The sequence below is a fragment of the Glycine soja genome, chromosome 2 (genome assembly GCF_004193775.1).
Source record: "Glycine soja cultivar W05 chromosome 2, ASM419377v2, whole genome shotgun sequence".
Classification (NCBI taxonomy): Eukaryota; Viridiplantae; Streptophyta; class Magnoliopsida; order Fabales; family Fabaceae; genus Glycine; species Glycine soja.
Window position 1 is genome coordinate 40,585,987 of NC_041003.1, and position 21,070 is coordinate 40,607,056.

Below are 21,070 nucleotides of genomic sequence, written 5' to 3' on the forward strand. Positions count from 1 at the left end.
TGAACTTCATATTCTGAGGGACTACTCTCAAGTCCAGCAGCTCTGGAGGAGTTATGGTATCCATCAGTTATCCCAAACTTTTTCACTATAGATTGAAGCCAATATTTCAGTGGATGATTTTCATATATATGATGCTCCATGGCTGAAAGTCTTTGCTGAATGTATATATCGCATTTGGATACAAAGGAATGATGTGTTTTTTCGGCCTGATAGTTTCTTTGATGTTAAGCAGTTAGCCATTAGAGAGATTGTTATCTCTTTTAAGGCTAATAAACTCTTGTTTTAGGATCGCGGCTAATTGTTATTCAATGACAACCCCCATTGTCTCCTTGGCTAAAATGGAATGTTGATGGATCAGTTCTTCTCAATGGTAGTAGTGCATCTTGTGCAGGTGTATTGAGAAACGGGATAGGTGGCTGGGTTTCTTGCTTCATGCATGCGTAATATTGGATCAACCGATGTACCAGCTGTTGAATTATGGGGAGTTCTATCGACCTTAGTTATCTCTTTGGGAGAAGAGATATACTAGAGTTATTGTTGAATGTGATTCCAAGCTTGTGGTGGATTTGATTTCCAAGCCCTGTTCAAGTATCCACCTTTATAGAGTTGTTGCTGAAGTCAAAAATCAAGAACGCAATTGAACTTTTGGAGGCGTGGTAACCGACCTAAAAGGTTTATCCACGGTGTCTCACACAAAACTCTCAAGATACAACAGAAACACAGAACTAAGGTTACAGAACTCATAAAGAAAAAATAATTGACCCAAAAGTAAAGAGGAAGAAAGCTTAATAGAAGCAAAAGGAATCAATTGACCCCATGTCCTTTTAAAATCATGTTTCAAAATTCAACAAACTTTTTTTTATCACCAATTATGAGCCTATAATTGTCATTGTCTCCCTCTCGATTCCCACTTTCATTGACATAAATAGGAAATTTAAATTTTAAATTTCAAATTTAAATGTCATAACTTTCCTTGTCCAGTTAATTAAATATTTTTTTAAGAAAATTCTTTTGAAATAAATATTAAAATCACAACAATCCCCCACATATTTCAAAAGAATAAATTACATTTAATAAATTAAAGAAAATTCCTGGGTCAACATGAGGTGTAATGCATCAGACCTACTATAGCAAGCTATATGAACCAAACCTAGACTGATAGGACTTAACACACAGTGTAGTTGGTGTAGCAAGTTATATGAACCAAAAACACTTGACGTGTGATAGTGGTCTACCAATCACAAGACACTCCCACAGTCTTTGTTATCATTATTGTGTTGTGCTACTAGGTCATGCACGTACTTGGTATTCATGAGTGCTCTAGAGGTCTCGTCAAGATCTCACACATGCGGCCCCACTTGACACTCATATAGGTGATTTCATCAAGTGCATGTTGCAAATCATACACCACCCATAAGGGATATGAAAATCATTAAAAACTTTATAAAATGTAAAGTTTTCTCAAACATGTGAAAATTTATCCTCTCATTAATGCAGCTCTAACACTTTCTCACACCATAGGAAGGGACTAAAAGAAAATTGATAAAAATCAATTTGAGTGTTATCAGAACTGGCAAGTGACTTGTTTTTATCCATATGAACCTTCTTCATGGGATCTCCAATCACAAAAGTTGGGTTACCATCACTTATTTGTTTTCAAGTAGCTTAAATCTCATTCCCTCAATGTTTCTAATATCATATTCCTCCCTAAGGGTTTTGTCAAAGGATCTGCTAAGTTTCCTTCTGACATCACATAATCTATGCAAATTATTCCCTCTTTTAGCAGCTGTTTAACCACATTATGTCTCAGTTGTATATGTCTATTTTTCCTATTGAATGTTTTATTCTTAGTCACAACTATCGCTGACTGGGAATCACAATGCATAGATATTGATGGGGTCGGTTTCATTCCCAAAGGAATGTTAATTAAGAAGTTTTTCAACCACTCAGGCTCACTACCAGCCATTTCTAAAGCAACAAACTTTGACTCCATTATTGATCTAGCAATAATAGTTTGTCTAGCTGATCTTCAAGCTACCACACCACCACCAAGAGTAAACACATAACCACTAGTGAATTTTGTCTCATCTGAATCAGAGATCCAGTTAGCATCGTTATACCCTTCAAGTACGGTGGAAAATCCCCTATATTAAATAACATAATCCATGGTACCTCTCAGATATCTAATGAGTCTAACAAGTGCATCCCAATGGTCCTGATTAGGACTATGGGTATATCTATGCAATCTGCCTACTGCATATGCAATATCAGGTCTAGAAAAGTTCATCAAATGCAGTAAGCTCCCAATGATTTAGGCATATTGAGTTTGGGGAATTGGTTCTCCTCTATTTTTCTTTAATTTAGAGTTAGCATCATAAGGGGTACTCACTGACTTAAAGTCATAATATTATACTTCCTAAGAAGTTTCTCAACATAATGCTATTAGGATAGTAATATACTATATGCCTTCCTTATATTTTTAACTTCCAAAATAATACTTGCTTCACCCATGTCTTTCATATCAAATTTAGATGCTAAGAAAGATTTAGTTTTAAAAACTATATCATTGCATGTATCGAAAATAAGCATGTTATCCACATACAAGCATATAATTAGACATGGCAATGGGGCGGGCGGGGACAGGTATTGTCTCCTCAGTCCCGGACCCCGACTTTCAAACATGTCCCCATATTCGTACCCGATATCCGACGAGTTTAAAATTATTATCCCATTCCCGTACCGGTCGAGTATCGGATATCCCCGACCCCGACCCCGACCCGTACCCGATTCAAATTAAAAAAATATTTTTAAAAAAATATTAAAAATTTGATTTTAGAAAAAAAATTAATTGTTAAATATTTATTTTCAAATACTTATATATCATTAAATTTATTATAGCGTATGTGTCTACAAAATTCGTTAAGAAATGAATATTAAATTATGTAAAAATTCTAAAATAAAATTAACTAGTAATAAATAAAATTAAGGCTAACACATTTGTCTAGCGTGATTTTATAATTCTTTAAGGTAAATAAAATACGTCAAATATGAAACAACATAATTCAAATGCTCATTAGTTCAAATTACACCAAATTAGAAATAACTAGAAAATGAAAACAATGTCCATCATCAAAATAACCACTAACTTCACCAAATATGTCATCAACATTTCTTCTTCAACGCTTAACCTGGTATTTATAAAATCAAACATCATATTTTAGATGTTTCAAATCATAAAATCATTCATCGCATTAGTAAATAAGTATAGTTATTACTTTACCGGTCAACAATAGTGTCTACTAATCTTGCAAGCATTGAGTGATGCTACTGACCAAAGATCCACCTATATTTTAAAAAATTTGAAAATTTAGATATGTATAATGATATCAAAAAAAATTTAGAACAACTAAAAGTGAATATACCTTCTTCATCGGATTCAATCTCATCAGTAAAAGTTGATTCTTCAATTAATCTAGAGCCTATAAATAATAATTATAAAATAATAAATAACAAGTTATAAGTTTTAAAAATATAAACAATTCATAAAGTATCACATAAGCATTCAAAATTTTACCTGCATTCTCTGAATTTCATAACCAACTTTTAGAACACATCAAAGCTTCTAAAGTAGTATAATGAAGTCGGCTACGATGAGGAGTTAATATCTGACCTCCAATACTAAATGTTGATTCAGAAGCTACAGTGGAGATCGGAATAGCTAACACATCCCTTGCAATTGCTTGTAGTGTTGGATACTTTAGCTCATTCAATTTCCACCACATTAAGATATCAAAATTTGAACTTCTTGGTAAAACTTCCTCCTCTAAGTAATGATGTAACTCCATTTTCATAGTTGAGGTTCTTTCCCTTTTCTTTCTTTCAATGTATCTATCATAATCACATAATTTACTCTTTCCATCACTAACCACATCTGGTGATTCAAAAGAACTAGTAGAATCTTGATGCTTTTTGGCTTGATATTCCGAAACCAAATCATAACACAAGTTTCGGATCCTATTAACTTGTAAAAAATAATCCATGGGGTAAATTGATTCAAAGTAAAACTCAAGCAACTCCATTTTGTATCTTGGATCTAAAACAATAGCAACTCCCATGATCACATGAATAACACTCCAATAAGAATCAAATTTTTGTAACATCTTTTCTGCCATTTTTTTAATCACTTCATTAGGGGAATAAACCTATTCAAATAAAGCCATTTTGATCTCACAAATTTGAGGAAAATAAATGTTGGCAGTTGGATATTTTGTACCAGAAATCATTTCTATAATATCATTAAATATGACCAACCTCTTACACACTTCCTTTGCAAATTCCCATTAGGAATCACTTGGAAAACAAGAGTATTGAGTTTCACGCTGCTTTAATCGGGAAAACACGTCCTTATATGATATTGCAACATCAAGCATCTTGTAAGTTGAATTCCATCTAGTTGGACAATCTAAACTCAACTTTTTGGTGCAAGGGATTCGCAATTGTTTAGCAGTTTCTTGAAATTTTTCCAGCCTGTTAGGTGTTGCAATCCAATATGCTACACTATCTCGAATTTTTTCCACTCCATCCTTCACAACTCCTAAACCATCTTTTACTATCAAATTTAAGATATGTGCACAACAACGCATGTGAAGACACACTCCTTCCTTAATTAAAGTGCCTAATTGCAACTTATCCTTAATTTTTTTCAATCATGCAATCATTTGTACTACAATTATCCAAAGTGATAGTGGACAATTTTGTATCAATGTTCCAATCCAGCAAACACTCAACTAGTGAATTGCAAAGTCTTTCACTTGTGTGAGGTGATCTAACACAATATATCAACACAAAAATATCTAAAAAATATCCAACACAATATATTGGGAAGCTATAAAATTAAGGATGTTGCTAGTACCTCAAAATGCAACTTTGCAAAGTCCATGAGCTATCAATGTAATGAGCTGTGACAGCCATATACCTTTTCTTTTGGTTGCTTGCAGTCAACATATCCAATGTAATTGCCACCCTTCCTTCATTTGTATCAAACAGCTTCACAACAATTGATTTTTCAAAGTCATAAACATTAAATATCTCTTTCTTTATAGTGTTTCGTGAAGGACATTGAAATTGTGGTTGGAGTGTAGCTAAAAATCTTATAAACCCAATATGATTCACTATTGAAAGTGGATATTCATGCATGATAATAGCACATGCAAGCTCATTCTTGCATTTTCTTCATTATAACCTCCAATAGTCAATTCTTGTCTACCTTGTGTAACCTTAGGAATAAGAAATGTTTGTACCTTCCCTTTGTCATGTAACCTTTTCTCAATGCATTTCTCCATATGGGCATGCAAATGGTTTGTTCCATTCCTTGATGCTCCCCCGAGAAACTTTTTGCAGTATTTACATTGGGCCTTGTCTTGCCCATCAACAGTTTTAATCTTATCAAAATGCTTCCACACAATACTTTTGAGCCTTCTTCCTCCAGTTTTTGTTGATGATACACCATGGTCATCCACCTCCATGCTAGGTGGTTGTTGTATATGTTCATTATTAGGATCTTCAGTTGTACCGGTAGAACTTTCTACTGGAGTTGGTTGGTGTGAAGACAGCGGAATATGATGGTCTGAAACTGTGGAGTTAGTTGGTGTGAACTAGGTTCCTAATTTTGCATATTTTCTGCCATGGACTTCAACTAGTGCAGAGAATAAAAAATATTTAAATAAAAATCAGTTGGACAACATAGCTGGAGAAGTATTATTTTTTTCAGGAGAATGCATACTAGTTTGACAACATAATTGTTGTGAGAATTGTTGTTTGGTTTGCATTATACAGGAAATTAATGTTCTTTCATATTATTGACTATAAATATAGACAGACAATAATATGCAACATGTTCAATGCAACTTTTAAAATTATATTTTATCCACCAATTAGTCGATCAATATCTAAAAAAGAAACCATAATGATGCAACCCAAAAGCAAACTCCTTGAATAATACCAACTACAAAAGAACACAATGTTGCTTAATGATTGACACACATATGCAAAAAGTTTCATTTTTGATAGAATATATAAATACAGGATATACAAATGTAGCTAGTTTTCAGTACAACTAAACACACTAGTTTATTCACGAGTAGCTTTAGGATTTTAACATTAAATCAAATGTAGTTTGAACAGGGGGCAGTTCGTATAAATAACGAGAGCAATTCAATGAGCTAGCTTGGTTTTCATTTTAATTTCAAAAGGTTTAACAATAAGTCAGCAAGAAGTCATTATGAACAAAATGTATTCTCCTGAGATTAAACAAATAAAATATTGAGTTATTTGTATACAACATTATCCTCAAGGTATAAAAGATAGCAAAACCAATTTCAATGAAGGTCATGCAAGAATATCGAGAAGTAATAGATTTAATTATTTCCAAAGGAAAACCAATTTCAAGTTCCACATAATTTCGAGAAATAAAAGTATTCAAAGAAAACTTGTAAGTCCATCCTAAATTTGGACCTCCACTGTTTCCATCAAGTAAAGGATAAGGGCCTCAAATCTCTCAATCAACAATGTTGTACATAATCCAAGGCAAGATAACAGGTTAAGCTCATTTAAGCAGCAACTGGAGTGTAAAGAAAATTAGAATGGTTTGCATGCAAAGGTAATTCTGAAAGAATGAACAAAAAATAAAAAAGCCAAAAAGTATTTTCAAGAAGAGGCAAGAATGCAATACTTCTCGAGAGGGATATACTAAGAATCATTACATTTGGGGGGAAAATAGAGAAACAGGTCTGCATCTAAAAGAGGAGGAGAAAAGAAGGCTTGGAGCATGAGACTGACAGTGCGAGGTCAGGTTTGCCCAAATGTAGTTCAGCATACTTACTGAAGGAGATAACATGAATAATTATTATATTAAGCTTTGATAAGCTCCCTTGTCACATTTAATTCTTTCTAATGACCAACTTTGATATTTACTCGTACTTTTGAGTTAAAAAAACAAAACAATATAAAAAAAAAACTTTCACAAAGCAACAAAGTAAATGTTAATAAGGTATGATACTCAGCCAAAATCCATCTTAAACCAATGACAAGTATACCCAATTTCCATAGCACAAACAAATGACAATAGTAATAATCAAATATGTTAAACACTGTAAATCAAGTCAAACCCTGAACTAACAGAATAAAAAATATAACAAAAAAAGGAAAATTAAACAGAAAGGCAGCTTATATGAAGAGTTATCCATTTTTATTGTTGTTTGATCATTTTCCCAGCCTGGCCAAAACTGGGAAGACCGAAGACCAGTGCTAGAGAATCAATTGAGTTGTATGCCAGTCACATGATTCAAATCCAGATTGTTTTACAGAATGATGACAAGCATGCACAAGTTTGTTTCAAAAGCTCTTCCTTGATTTAGGCATGTGGTGGAAAACCTAGTGTGTCACCGACATTGAGATAAAATATCACCTACTATGATAATGCAAGAGAAATGTGAATTAGGGTTTGTTTGAATAAACTTCTCCATAAGCAAATACAAGAGAAGAAAAATTGAAATAAGCTTCTCTATAAGCTAAAATTAGCTTATGCATAAGCTAATATGAAATCTGTAGAATTTCTTTCATATTAGCTTTAAAAGCTTATTTTTAACTTACACATGAGCTAATTTTAGCTTACGGGGAACCTTATATAATTTTTCCTTCTTTTTTTCTTCTCTTAAGTGTTTCTAGAGAAACTTATTCAAATAGGTCCTTAACTATAAACTACAGTTGACGTAGGATTTCCAACAAACTGTTCATGCTTATGTAGCGTGGTTGCATAGGTATTTAGCAAGTTTGGTTTCATTTCTGAATGAAAAATGTGTGTAATTGACATAAAAGGGGAAACGACTTGATTTTGTCCATGCCAATTTATGAAAATTAATTTATATAGTTAGAATTTATTTATTCCAATAGATAGAATTTGTTCTCATTAACAGGTTTAATTGGTGTAATCGGGAAGAGTTGGCTTTTTTCCCAAACTTCATTAGGTTATGTTTTTTTTTCCTAGTTGCTTTTTGTCCATCTTTTTTCTGTCTATATTTCTTCTGTGTTGCTAAATGGCCATTATCCTACAACAATTCAGGCTCAGTCTCAACATCATGTACTCTTGTATACAAAATGTCCACAGGATTTTCTCCCAAAGTTCAGTCCGACATGAATTAATCCAAGAGTAATCTCAATTCCTATCATTTAGGTCAAATAAGTGAAAAAGAAGATACCTCGGGTAGCCAATTGGGGTTCTCAGCATCAGCCATAACAATGTTGAGCCAATTAGAGTTTCTGGTTTCGACTTTGAAGACAAATTTGAGCAAGGAATTGCAGAGCCTGCACTTGGGGGAGTGAACTCCAACAAAGTCGCATCCTTCTTGCTCGCCAGAGCCGACGCAAACGCCTCTGCCTCTGCCTCTGACTCCGACGCTGCAGCCGGACTCGTTTTCTTCTTCCAACTTGAAACAGAGCTCACAAAATTGAAAGCAATTAAGCCAAGGTTTTGGAGATATTTCAATGGCAAAGGACCCTCAAGCAAAAACAGATGGGGTCAATTCGAGGTAGCTGGTACCTTTGGAGAGATGGCACAGCTTCTCAAGATTTTCTTTTCTATCTATCTTCTTTGTGATTGTCAGAGTCTGATGTTACATAAAAATGCATATATGAATTATAAGGAACAATTTCCATATTCAGTGGCTACTTAAAACCATTTTCCATGATACAACATAAAGCAAGAATAAAATTGCATAAAAGAAGTATAATGATAATCTAAACGAAGAAGGAGAGCGGATCTTACCGAGACTTGAAATTATCGATGAGAGAAACGGTCACCTCTGGGTTACAGCCAAACCTTAGTGTGTTTAGGGTTTTGCATAACATACATAGTCATGCCTTCTTCATCGGGTTCGCTTTTGGGCCCAACGGAGTGTCTTTTCAGTGGACCTTGGGTCGTGCTTTTTTTTGCTGGTATAATGGTCTGCCAACCAAACGAACTTGTTCCTAGGTGAAAATTTTTATTTATGTTATAGTGGCGGGGCGGATACAGTAATCTCATACCCGTACCTGTACCCGACCCTTGGACATCGGGAAAAACCCGAATCCGAACCCATACCCGGTCAACTCGGGTATTACCCGTCAAAGTCGGGCCGGATTCGAGCGGGTATCCACGGGTACGGGTTTTCTTGCCATGTCTACATATAATAACATGATCATCATTCACAGACTTTGTATACATGCATCTATCAACATCATTACTAGAAAAACCATCAACAAGTAAAGTCTCATTAAATTTTTCATTGCATTGTTTAGGCGCTTGTTTTAAACCATATAGAGATTTCAAAAGTTTTCACACTTTGTTCTCTTGACCATCCACCACATACCCCTCAGGTTGAGTCATATATATCTCTTCCAGTAAATCACCATTCAAGAAAGTTGTCTTAACATCCATCTAATGAATCACTAACTTATGGATTGCAACTAAGGCTATCAAAATCCTAATGGAGGAAATCCTTGTAACAGGTGCAAAGCTATAAAAAAAATCTATGTTAGATTTCTGAGTAAACCCTTTAGCAACCAACCTTGCCTTGTACTTGTCTATAGATCCATCGGAGTTATACTTCCTCTTAAAGATCCATTTACATCCAATAGGATTTGCACCCTCAAGTAGATCTACTAAAGTCCATGTATTATTCTTTTTAATAAAGTCAATTTCAGTCCTAATGGCTTACTCTTAAAGGTTTGCATCTGAAGAACTAATAGCTTCTGAAAAACTTAAGGGATCATCCTTAATAACATATGTATAAAAGTCATCTCCAAAAGATTTTTCTGCCCTATGTCTTTTACTTCTCCTCAAATCATCGCTTATAAGTTCACTATAGGTTCCAACTAGTTATTCAAGACTACAAACGATACTGGAACTAGCCCTAGACCTTAAAGGGAAAACATCCTCAAAGAATTTGGCATTCATAGTCTCCACGATGGTGTCGCACTCAATCATATCAATCTTAAGAACTAGAAATTTATAAGCATCACTATGTTCAGCATAACCAATAAACAGGCAATCAGAAGTCTTAGATCATATTTTCCTTTTCTTTGGATCGAGTAACATCACTTTGGCTAGGCATCCCCAAACTCTCAGATATTTGAGGTTTGGTTTATATCCTTTCCATAACTCATAAGGGCTTAAACCTGTTTTCTTATGTGGAATTCTATTTTTGTAAAAAAACAAGCAGTCAAGAGGGTTTCACCCCAAAGGTTGTTAGGAGCAAAAGAACTAACAAGTAAAGCATTCATCATTTCCTTAAAGGTTATATTTTTCCTTTCAGCTACTCCATTTGACTCGGGTAAATATGGTGGGGTTACTTCATGAATTATACCTTCCTTTTCACAAAAGTCATTCAAAAAAATGTACTCACCACCCCTATCAGATCTTCGCCTCTTGATTTTTCTATTCAATTGATTTTCAACTTTGGCTTTATAAGATAAGAACATATCAAACGCTTCATCTTTGTGTCTAATTAGATAAACTTTAGTATATATAGAGTAATCATCTATAAAGGTTAAAAAGTAACTTTTACCTCCTCTTGTTATAGTTTGTTTTAAATCAGCAAGATCAAAATGAACAAAGCCTAGCAGTTCAGTTTCACATTGTACAGAAGGACATGATTTCTTTGTTAATTTTGATTCAACACATATTTCACATTTCTTACTTTGTTTATCATGCATAGTAATTAAACCTAGTCGTTGCAATTTCATAACATACATTGGATTAACATGTCCTAATCTAGCATTCGATATACATAAGAATCAATCAAGTAAACAGAAGAAGATGCATTTTCATTAATCACTTCAGAAACATTGAGTACAAAGAGACCCTAATCACAATAACCCTTCCCCATAAATACATTATTCTTATTCATAACTATCTTATCAGACTCGAAGAATATCTTTGCCCCAACCTTTCCCAACAATGCTACAGAAACAAGGTTAACTCTGATAGAGGGAACATGTAGCACATCATTCAAAGCCAGTATTTTCCTAGATGTGAGCTTGAGAAGAACCTTCCCCTTTCCTTGAATCGGAGTAGTTCTCGAATCACCAAGATAAACTTGTTCTTCTCCATCCCCCACAACAATGTAAGAGGTAAACATACTTTTATTAGCACAGATGTGCCTGGTAGCCCCAGAGTCTACCACCCATTCGTTCATATTGGTGACAACATTCACTTGAGAAATGACCACAGCGATAATGTCATCTCTTTCAACCAGATTAGCCCTAGGCTTAGGAGGATCGTCATTTCTCACAACTCTGTACCTACACTGAGGAGCAAAATGTCCCGGTTTCCCACAAACAAAACAAGCTCTTTTTTTTTAAAGAAGGATTAGAAGCAGAAGCACATGGGATGAGATTAGAAGGAACAACACGTGGGTTATTATATTTGTACTTACTCTTGTTATTGTGATTAATTTTGTTGGCATACCTCTTATGAAATGATTTTTCTTGTACCGTGTTTGCCTTGGTAGACATTGTTTTGGTCCTTGTTGCAACACTTTCCTTCCTATTTGTATTTTCAATGATAATGTGGGTGATAAGGTCTGGCAATGACATTTGTTTGTGCATATGCTTTAACTGTTGTTTATAGTCTGTCCAGGACTACGACAACTTCTCAATCAGGAGTTCAGAAATGAACTCATTAGGCAGAGAGATGTTTTCAGTCTTCAGGTCTTCCAGCAGCTTGTGGTATTCGTTGATTTGTACCTTGATGTATTTTTCTTCGTTCATGGTCCAACCTTAGTAGTTGGCAATGATGAATCTCTGCCTAACCACGTCCTCGATAGTGTATTTGAGTATGAGAGAGTCCTATATCTCTTTGGATTACTTGCAAAAGTAGTAAACATTAAAAAGATCATTAGACAAGGCACTTAACAAAGTGTGACGACATACCTTATTGGCTTGAACCCATTATTGAAGTTGACTAGCATCAACAACGACATCAAGTTTGGGAGTGGAAAGAGTGAAGACAAATACATGCACATCCAACAAGGTATGAACGTGTTCTTGCCAATGACAAAAATTTTGGTCAGTGAAGACCTCAATTTTTGAGACATTAGGCAATGGCTTAGCAAAAATTGTCGTCGGTGGCGTGGGGTTGGAAGGGTTGGCATTGTTGACAGGTTTTGTGGCTTTAGCCATGAAATAAACATTTTAGATTGTTGTTGTTGAAGTCGAAAATCATGAGCACGGTTGAACTTCCTGAGGCGTGGCAATCACTGACCTAAAAGGTTTATCTGTGGTGTTCCACGCAAGCCTCCCAGGATATAACAAGAACTTCTTAGTAGAGCTAAGGTTATAGAACTCACAAAGAAAAAATAATTGACCGGGAAGTAAAGAAGGAGAAAGCTTAACAGAAGGAAAGAGAAGCAAAAAGAAGCAATTGGCCCCATGTTCTTTTAGAATCACGTTCAAAATTCAGCCAACTTTTTTTTATCACCAATTATGAGCCTATAATTGCCATTGTCCCCCTCTTGATTCTCACTTTTATTGGCATTAATAGCAAATTTGAATTTCAAATTTTGAATTTAAATGTCATAACTTTCATTGTCCATTTAATTAAATATTTTTTTAAGAAAATTATTTTAAAATAAATATTAAAATTACAACATTCAGAGCATGATTCATCTGATTCAGAATTACCTTCATCGTTAATGGATAGTCTTTATAAAGCATGTATTTAGAGAAGGGAATTCAGTGGTTGATTGCCTTGTTGCGCTCGTGCACTCCCAACCCATAGGGATTACCTTTTTAGATCAGCCTCCGATTGAGGCATCTCTTTTATTGCTAAAGGATTTGATTGCAGGGCCATCTACACTAGATTGGTTCCTCTAGTGTAGTTGGAGCTTTGCCCCTCCTATTTATAAAAATACAGTATTATGCACGAAACTTTGTATGAATGAGAAGTTTGATTGAATCAATTTTTAATCACAACAAATAGGGGAATATCCATCTTTCCTAATACTAATACTATCAAGAGTGGTTGAAGGGAGAAGGGAAAAGAGAGCTCCTCGGTTAGAATCACTCACTAATAAAAACCAACAAACTAACAAATAATATTTACCGATAAAAAGATCATTAAGAATAGTAAAACAATATAAGTTGGCAATTTTCATAAGGGGGAAATCAAAAGGATTTCCTTTTCAGAATTGAAAGCAACCATTTTCTTATTTTGTGAGAATTAAAAATATAATTAATTCAAAAATCTAGATCAATTTTTCATTGGAAAATTATATGCAAATGATTCTTTCAAATTTTGCAATAGATATTTAATGGATGTTATTTATATATTAGTGAAAAGTTTATTTACTATTGAATCTGAAGAAGATATATATGTGATTGCAAAGATGCCACTTGTTGGGGAAAAGGGTTGTTGTTGTAGGTGTGGTAGTCATGGTTAGTGGCAACGATGACCATTCACCCCATGGAAGAGGGGACCATCTCAGAATTGGCGTGCATTTTGGGGTCTAGGGATTGGTAGTCGTTGTTGGTAGCCATGATTATTTTCTTATTTTCTTTAAACGATGACTGAATCACATTTGGCTTGAATCTGTTAAAGTTCAATGGTTTGATAGGGTTTTGGGTGAATAGGTATGTGTGGTTGGTTGCCATGGTGAATGTATCATCGTCAGAGTCATCACATAGGGTGGTTGGTGATAGAAGGTGTGTGCGTTCTAGAATGGGGAATTTTTAGATTATAAATATAACCGATGTAAAAAAGTTGAAAAGAAAAACTAACTTTTTTCATCAACATACATGTAGGTTCGAATGTTATCTCAACCTATCATTGGACCAAAAAGTAACATTTAAATTTTACAATGATGAAAAACATACAATTTTATAAGAACGAATTCTAAATATTTTTATATTTACAAGGAAAAAAACATATTTTAACTTAATGCATTTTATATTAAGTTTTGTAATTATTAGTTTTCTTCTAAATATCATAATTTCAAGTTGGTTTAAATCATTTTTTTAATCTACTTTCATATAACATTTTTTATCCTTATGTATAGAACTAAAAATGTTAGGATTCAATACATTATTATTGTGCGCAATCAACAATGAAATAACATATCATTAAAGTTTTAATAAAAAGGATAATTTACACTAACCCTAGTTTGAAAGCATTACATTACATTGACACTTCCTTATATATTATATACTAACATCCTTAAGTTTGAAAACATTACAGTATTTATTTATATTTTACACCAACGTACACACCCTACAAAGAAGATTGATAACATTAAACAATGAGGGATGGTGTATGTGATTCAGAAAATCTCGTTAATGTAATTTATTTTTTTCTAAAAATATGGGAATTGATTTTAATATATCATTGATGTAATAAAACATTTGGTGATGTTAGTTAATATTGGTAAACGAGAATGTCTTGTTTCCAACTCTCTTATGTTGTTTCATTCTAGTTATTTAATTTGCACTTTTGTTTAATTATTTAGTAAACACAATGTTTTATTACACCTATCATATGAAAGTATCTAATAGTAACCTTTAGCTAAAAAATCCCCAGCAAAGCTAAATGCCATAGCAGTGATATACGGCTGGTATATAAACTAGAATAAACCACCCCTTACAAAATGCTACATATATTCAAAAGAAATAGCAAACAAACTTATCAGTCTTGAAAACTCATATTGCCTCTTTCCTCTTCAATGTCCGAACCATCAAAACTGTCTAATTCTTCACTTTCGTAATCTTGTTCCATCTCTACAGCGAAAGTAGGATCATGTTCTTCATCCTGATGCAAATCATCATTCAACTTCTCAATTAATCCTACTGCACTAAAGTTAACAGTTGTTAGCTTCACAATAACTTTCTTTCCCTGACCATAACAATATACACAGGATGAACTACATCACCAAAATCATCATCCAAACCCAAAGCCCTCTCCTCCTCACTGCCTCCAAAGTATACATCACTTGCTTCATCACTATCATGATCCTCCTCACTCCCATCACCATTTCTAATTGGTTCCTGGTCTTCATTGACCCTGCATGCATGATATCAACATAACTAGAATCAATCCCCCTACTTTGGTTATTTTCAGCACCAATTGCACCCTCAACAGTGCAAGGAAGCTTGTTTTCAAACAAGTTAACTTCACCTTCATGTTCCACAAATATCTCAGCAACACATTGGTGATTAATAACATACTCCCCAAGCTCAACCGCATCAGTATCTCACTTTAAGGCTTTGTATTCACCAATAGAGTTCGGACTTTCTTCACCATAGGTACGTAAGTTCCCCTTCACAACTCCAACAGCTTCAAAGAAACACCACTTGTCAAAATCAGTAACTTTGTGAGTGTGTTTGATTCCATTGACATACACCACACTCTCACCTTCCTTCCGGAAAACACCTCCACGGTGAAAAATGACGAAAAAATACAACGTACGATAAAAACCCTAAACACAAAAAAAGGTCTACGAAAGTCAACACACATGTATCATCGACCTTCAACACACCGAATCATTCCCCACAAGCAAGAAACACACACCACAGCAGAATATGCAAATGGTCCCCACACAAAACCCTAAATAGAAAAAAAAAACCAACAAAAATATTAGCCTTTGTGCCCAATTGGTTCACAAAACTATTAGAAACACAATACGTCCACACCAATAACAAAAAAGAGTCTCTTACCTTTACTCGCGTCTGCTACCTTGAGAGGCCACGCTCTACACCAGAGACCCAGTTCACACGTTGCAAAAAAGGAACCTTCCCACACCTTTCGTTGTCGCAAGCCTTAAGAGTGATTAGAATAGCACGATTCTCCCCCAAACCCTTACGAACTCACCCATTCCCTTCTGCCTTCTATTTAAAATCCCCTCTTTTAAATTTTATAATTCTGTATTATATGGATGTGGTTAAGTTGACTGATATTATTATCATTTTAAGGTTAAATTAATCATTTATTTCCTATCTTATCATTTTTTAAAGTGATTTTTTTAATTTTTATAATTTATATTTTAATTTTTTTTAGTTGTTATGGTTTAAAAGTAATATTTTAATTTATATTTTAATTACCTTTTTTATGATATAAACTAAAAAATAATTAAAATACAAAATATATGAAAAGATCAATTTTAAATTATAAAGACTAAAAAAAATTAAAATACAAATGATAAAAAGTAAAAAGAAAACAATTTTTAAATTATAAGAACTAAAAAAGAATTAAAATGTAAACAAGACTAAAAAATTAGTTTAAAATTATAAAACTAAGATATAAATGACGAAATTATAGAAATCAAATGAGTAATTAAACTTAATTTTAATTAGTGTATCACCTCAAGTTTATGTCACCTTAAGTTTTTTTTTAGCAAAAACTAAGAAACTAATAGTAAGAATCTAAAATAAAAAGATGTTTAATTATAAGCACTAAATGAAAAAAAAAATATAAAAACTATAAAGATATTAATTTTTTTATAATAATTCTATTTTTTTTAACATACCAAATTTCGCACAGCGCTTTTTATCTTGTTTTCCTTTCTTATTGAATCAATCATTATATCTACCAATTTTTTTCCTTTATCTTTCTTATTTCTGTTTCCTTTTCTGGGATTTGAAAATTACATTTCTCCTTTTCAGAATTATAACATTACTAGCTCTATAGTTATATCTCGCATTCTGTTTTTATTGTTCCAACTCCCATTCTCTCATGTCGATCACGCCAAGAAAAAAAATGGAACAAGATGAAAGGACGACTTTGTAATTGAGAATAAGCACTTCAAAGCTTCAAACATCTATATATCAGAATGTAATTAAAATATTCCATTCGCAACAACACCTGACCAAATTTACACAAAGTAATCAATTTGGAACATCATTAATTACTTCAAGGACATTAAATCCTCACAAGCCAAGGAAAACTAACAGAAAATAAACATGCACAACATATAACTTAATTAACTAATTAAGGTCCCTTATGTTGATTATTTTCAAGGCTTCCCAATAGCCAAAGCAGACATGATAATCAACAAGACTAAGACAACCACAGCAACGAAGGATGAGACGACTGCCGCACTGGTCTGCGCACAGAAGTCTCCAAATTGGTTGCATATGGCTAACCAGTTCGTGTCCTGATCCCCGTTGTGTGCCAAGTAAACTATGGCTGCAGCTGAAGCACCACCAGCAGTGGCTAGAGTAAGAAACGCCTGCAATATTCATAAACACGTACACACAAAGTCTATAAATAAAAGTATATGATAATACTAATAAACTTACAATTGGGTCAGCAAGTTTAAAGGAACAACAAATACTATTAGTAATTAGGCTTATGGACTAGGATCTGTTTGGATAAGCTGATCCAGAAGAATTTATTTCTGAACAAATTTCTATAAATTAATTTATACATAAGTTAATTTTAACTTATAAATAAGTTTATTTTATTTTATTTTCTTTCTTCTAGAAATTCCTTCAGGTCATTTACCTAATGAAAATGAAGTTCTATATTACATTGTAAATATATAAATTATGATAACAGTACAATATACATCAACCTAACAAAACAATCTTGTTAACATAAGTAATTAACATAAATTTTCATTGCATCTTACTGTTAATTATCGTAAACTCACAACGTTTAAAGGACCAACCAACAATTTCTATATCAATGAAAAATAGTCTAATTACTATATTTTGTTAGTACGTATATGAATTCCTCTCTATTTCTTGTAGTGCTACTCTTCATATGCTTCGATGTACCATTATTCTGCAGGAGAAGTGATCATTTGGAAAATAAAGAGGCTTCTCGTGTATCTTAGTCTCTTATAGTTATATACTATTTGCATAAATTTTTTCATGAGCATTTATAAGAAAATGAAATAAATTAAATTTCTCATTAACTAAAATTAACTTATGTACTTTTTTTTATAGGAGTTATTTCATTTAACTTCTTCAAAAGTTAAAGTCTACAAGTTAATTTTAGTTTATGAAAGAAATTTAAATTCTTTTTAGCTTCTTATTTGAAAGAAATTCAATTTCTTTTTAACTTCTTATTTTCTTCTTTTTATAAGTGTTTATAAAGAAATTTATTCAAACAAAATTGATATTATCAAGACTTTGTTCGTGGAAAAGTTTGTCCAAACAAACAAGACCGATTTCATCAATATTTGAGAGAGGTTACAGTGTCTAAGATGATGAGGAAAAGCCTTGGTCCAACAGCATGGGGGCGAACGATGGCTACAATAGAGAAAGGTAGTGACAGAACAAGGTAACCACCCACTAGAGACATTGTAATAACAAAAAACCTGCATTTTGATAACTATATAAGGTTAATTTCTCATTTCGGTGAATTAAGACTGGTGTTATATGAAAACACATATATAGAAAATAGAGTAATTAGAAGGTCACATACTGAAAAGTAGTGAAGCTATCATAACTAGCCTCAAACTGAAAGAACTGAGTGAAGAAAGGAAGTGTTTGATCACTTGTTCCCATAGTGGCAGCAGCACCAAGAGCCGCAGCAATAGCACCTAACCTTAGAATAAAGTCCATTATTGCCACCCCTTTCTTCCACCCTCCTGGCCTTGCTGGTGCAACTACTGCAACAGCTTTTCCCTTAGCAACTTTGCTTGACTCTGGGATTTCAATGGTGGTTGACATTCTTTTTTTTGGCTTGGAAAATTAATGAGAGAAACTTAGTTATGTTCTGAGGAGATATATGAGATGACTCTATGAATTAATGTGAGAGTGGATGATGCAAATGTGTTGATGATTGAAGGTTATATATATAGAGGGAAAAATTAAGAGTCGTTGATGTTAGGATTAGTGGGATAGGGATGCCAAGTGCCAACTAACGAACTTAGCGAAGTTGTTGTGAAAACTTTTGCTCTTAATAATTTCGCCTTTTCGTATCAAAGTAAGTAGAGAAAGAGAGAAAAAAATATATATTTAACAATCTTCTAGTTTTGTTGTTTTTTGTATTTGTATGAGAGGGTGTTTTCAATCATTGGGTTAGAGAGTAATTAGCTGCTCACAATGCTGACTATCACGGATCAAGAAATTTTATGAAAATCAAATATAAATTTTTCTGTTAATTTATATTTTATTAATAGATTTTTTAAATGTGAACACTGGTTAAAAAATTACTAATATATAAAAATTTTATTAAAAGTTATTAAAATAAAGTACATAATTATTTTATTGAATTTTTTACCTTTTAACTTCTTAATTAACCAACGTAATTCAAATTGATGGTTAGGCAGGTTGGCATTGATCATTATTGTATATTAATTAGGGATTATGGTTTTCATGATTTGGATATCACGGAAGCATATGGGATTAATTTGATAAATCAAATTTGAATGAAATCAAGCAACGGATATACTATTTGGAGTTTAACTACTAGTCTACTATACACTCGTATAAAATCATCTAATCATAGATTAATAACCGTAAATTTTAAGATAATTATTATAAAAAATTAATAAATTTATCATACATAATAATCAATAGATATGTTTTTTGTCTGATATTTTTATGTTTCTTTCTATTTCTCCATTTTAACAAAAAGATGATTTTATTTATTTTCTATTTAAAAACTTAATACAATATTAGTTACTATTTTTAATTGTATATTTTTTCTACTTCTTAAATTATTTACATGCTTATCATAAATAATATAATAGAAAAATAATAAAAAATATTTTAAAATTTAAAAATAGATTTCGTATAAATCAATATATTAATTACATTAATTTGTATTATTATTTAGGGGTATTCATGGGTACAAGTCACCCACGAACTCGAATTGATCCAGACCTATCTGAATAGTTTAGGTTGGTTTATTTATGTAGTTGGATCAAAATCGAACAGAATCAATCAAAATCATTCATGTATGAGTTGGGTCATGAATTTAGATTTATAGATCCAATCAAAATTTTTATGTTGGGTCTGTAATACAGGATGATGGAGAAATTGAAGGGAATGTGCATCATCGCATTCAAGCAGGATGGATGAAATGGAGAAAAGCATCGGGGGTGTTATGTGATGCAAAGGTACCGATCAAGCTAAAGGGAAAGTTTTATCGGACTGCGGTAAGACCGGCGATTTTGTACGGAACAGAATGTTGGGCGGTCAAGAGCCAACATGAGAATAAAGTAGGTGTAGCGGAGATGAGGATGTTGCGGTGGATGTGTGGTAAGACTCGACAGGATAAAATTAGAAACGAAGCTATTAGAGAGAGGGTTGGAGTAGCGCCTATTGTAGAGAAGATGGTGGAAAATAGACTTAGGTGGTTTGGGCACGTAGAGAGAAGACCAGTAGACTCTATAGTGAGGAGAGTAGACCAGATGGAGAGAAGGCAAACAATTCGAGGCAGAGGAAGACCCAAAAAGACTATAAGAGAGGTTATCAAAAAGGATCTCGAACTTAATGATTTGGATAGAAGTATGGTACTTGATAGAACATTATGGCGGAAGTTGATCCATGTAGCCGACCCCACCTAGTGGGATAAGGCGTTGTTGTTGTTGTTGTTGTTTGGTTTGACCTTAAATACTGCTAATATTGGAATCCCTTCTTAAGGAATTACTTTCAAGTACATTGTTTATTATTTGTTTTATCTTTCTTCATATTTATTTTTTTTCCTGTCATCTTTGTAATATCAATGGATCTTATTTTGTTTGTTTGTTTTGTTTGTTTGTTTTAGCAAAGTTGATTGTAGCAAAACTTATTGTAAGAAATTAGTTTGTAGGAAATAGTTGTGATTCAAATTATTATAATAAATATTGTTAAAGAATATTTTATTTTAATTTGTATTAGTCTATTTTAGAATATTGTGTTGTTGGTATTAAATGAATCAATTGTACTACTTTCAGACATTTGATAATATTGTGTTAATTGTATTAGATATATTTGGATGAATCATGATATAAAATAAAAATGTCAAATTTAAATAGATAACCCGTTGACATGGACCATTCATGAATGAGTTGGTTTGGGTTAAATTTAAAAAAAATATAAAAATTGAATC

General features: G+C 33.0%; 1 protein-coding gene and 1 long non-coding RNA gene across 2 annotated transcripts; both read right to left on the bottom strand.

The window, feature by feature from the left end:
* Positions 1-4,893: 4,893 nt before the first annotated feature.
* On the bottom strand, positions 4,894-8,896 carry LOC114371675. The gene is made up of 3 exons (XR_003658068.1): positions 8,822-8,896; positions 8,256-8,663; positions 4,894-5,695 (listed from the first exon to the last, which is right to left on the bottom strand). It is a non-coding gene; the product is annotated as an uncharacterized LOC114371675 (long non-coding RNA).
* Positions 8,897-16,810: 7,914 nt separating this feature from the next.
* LOC114394090 (casparian strip membrane protein 1) lies at positions 16,811-18,795 on the bottom strand. Its single transcript, XM_028355664.1, has 3 exons — positions 18,455-18,795; positions 18,224-18,347; positions 16,811-17,252 (listed from the first exon to the last, which is right to left on the bottom strand). The coding sequence occupies exons 1-3, from the start codon at positions 18,700-18,702 to the stop codon at positions 17,037-17,039; spliced, it is 588 nt and encodes a 195-aa protein (XP_028211465.1). The 5' UTR covers positions 18,703-18,795; the 3' UTR covers positions 16,811-17,036.
* Positions 18,796-21,070: the final 2,275 nt, after the last annotated feature.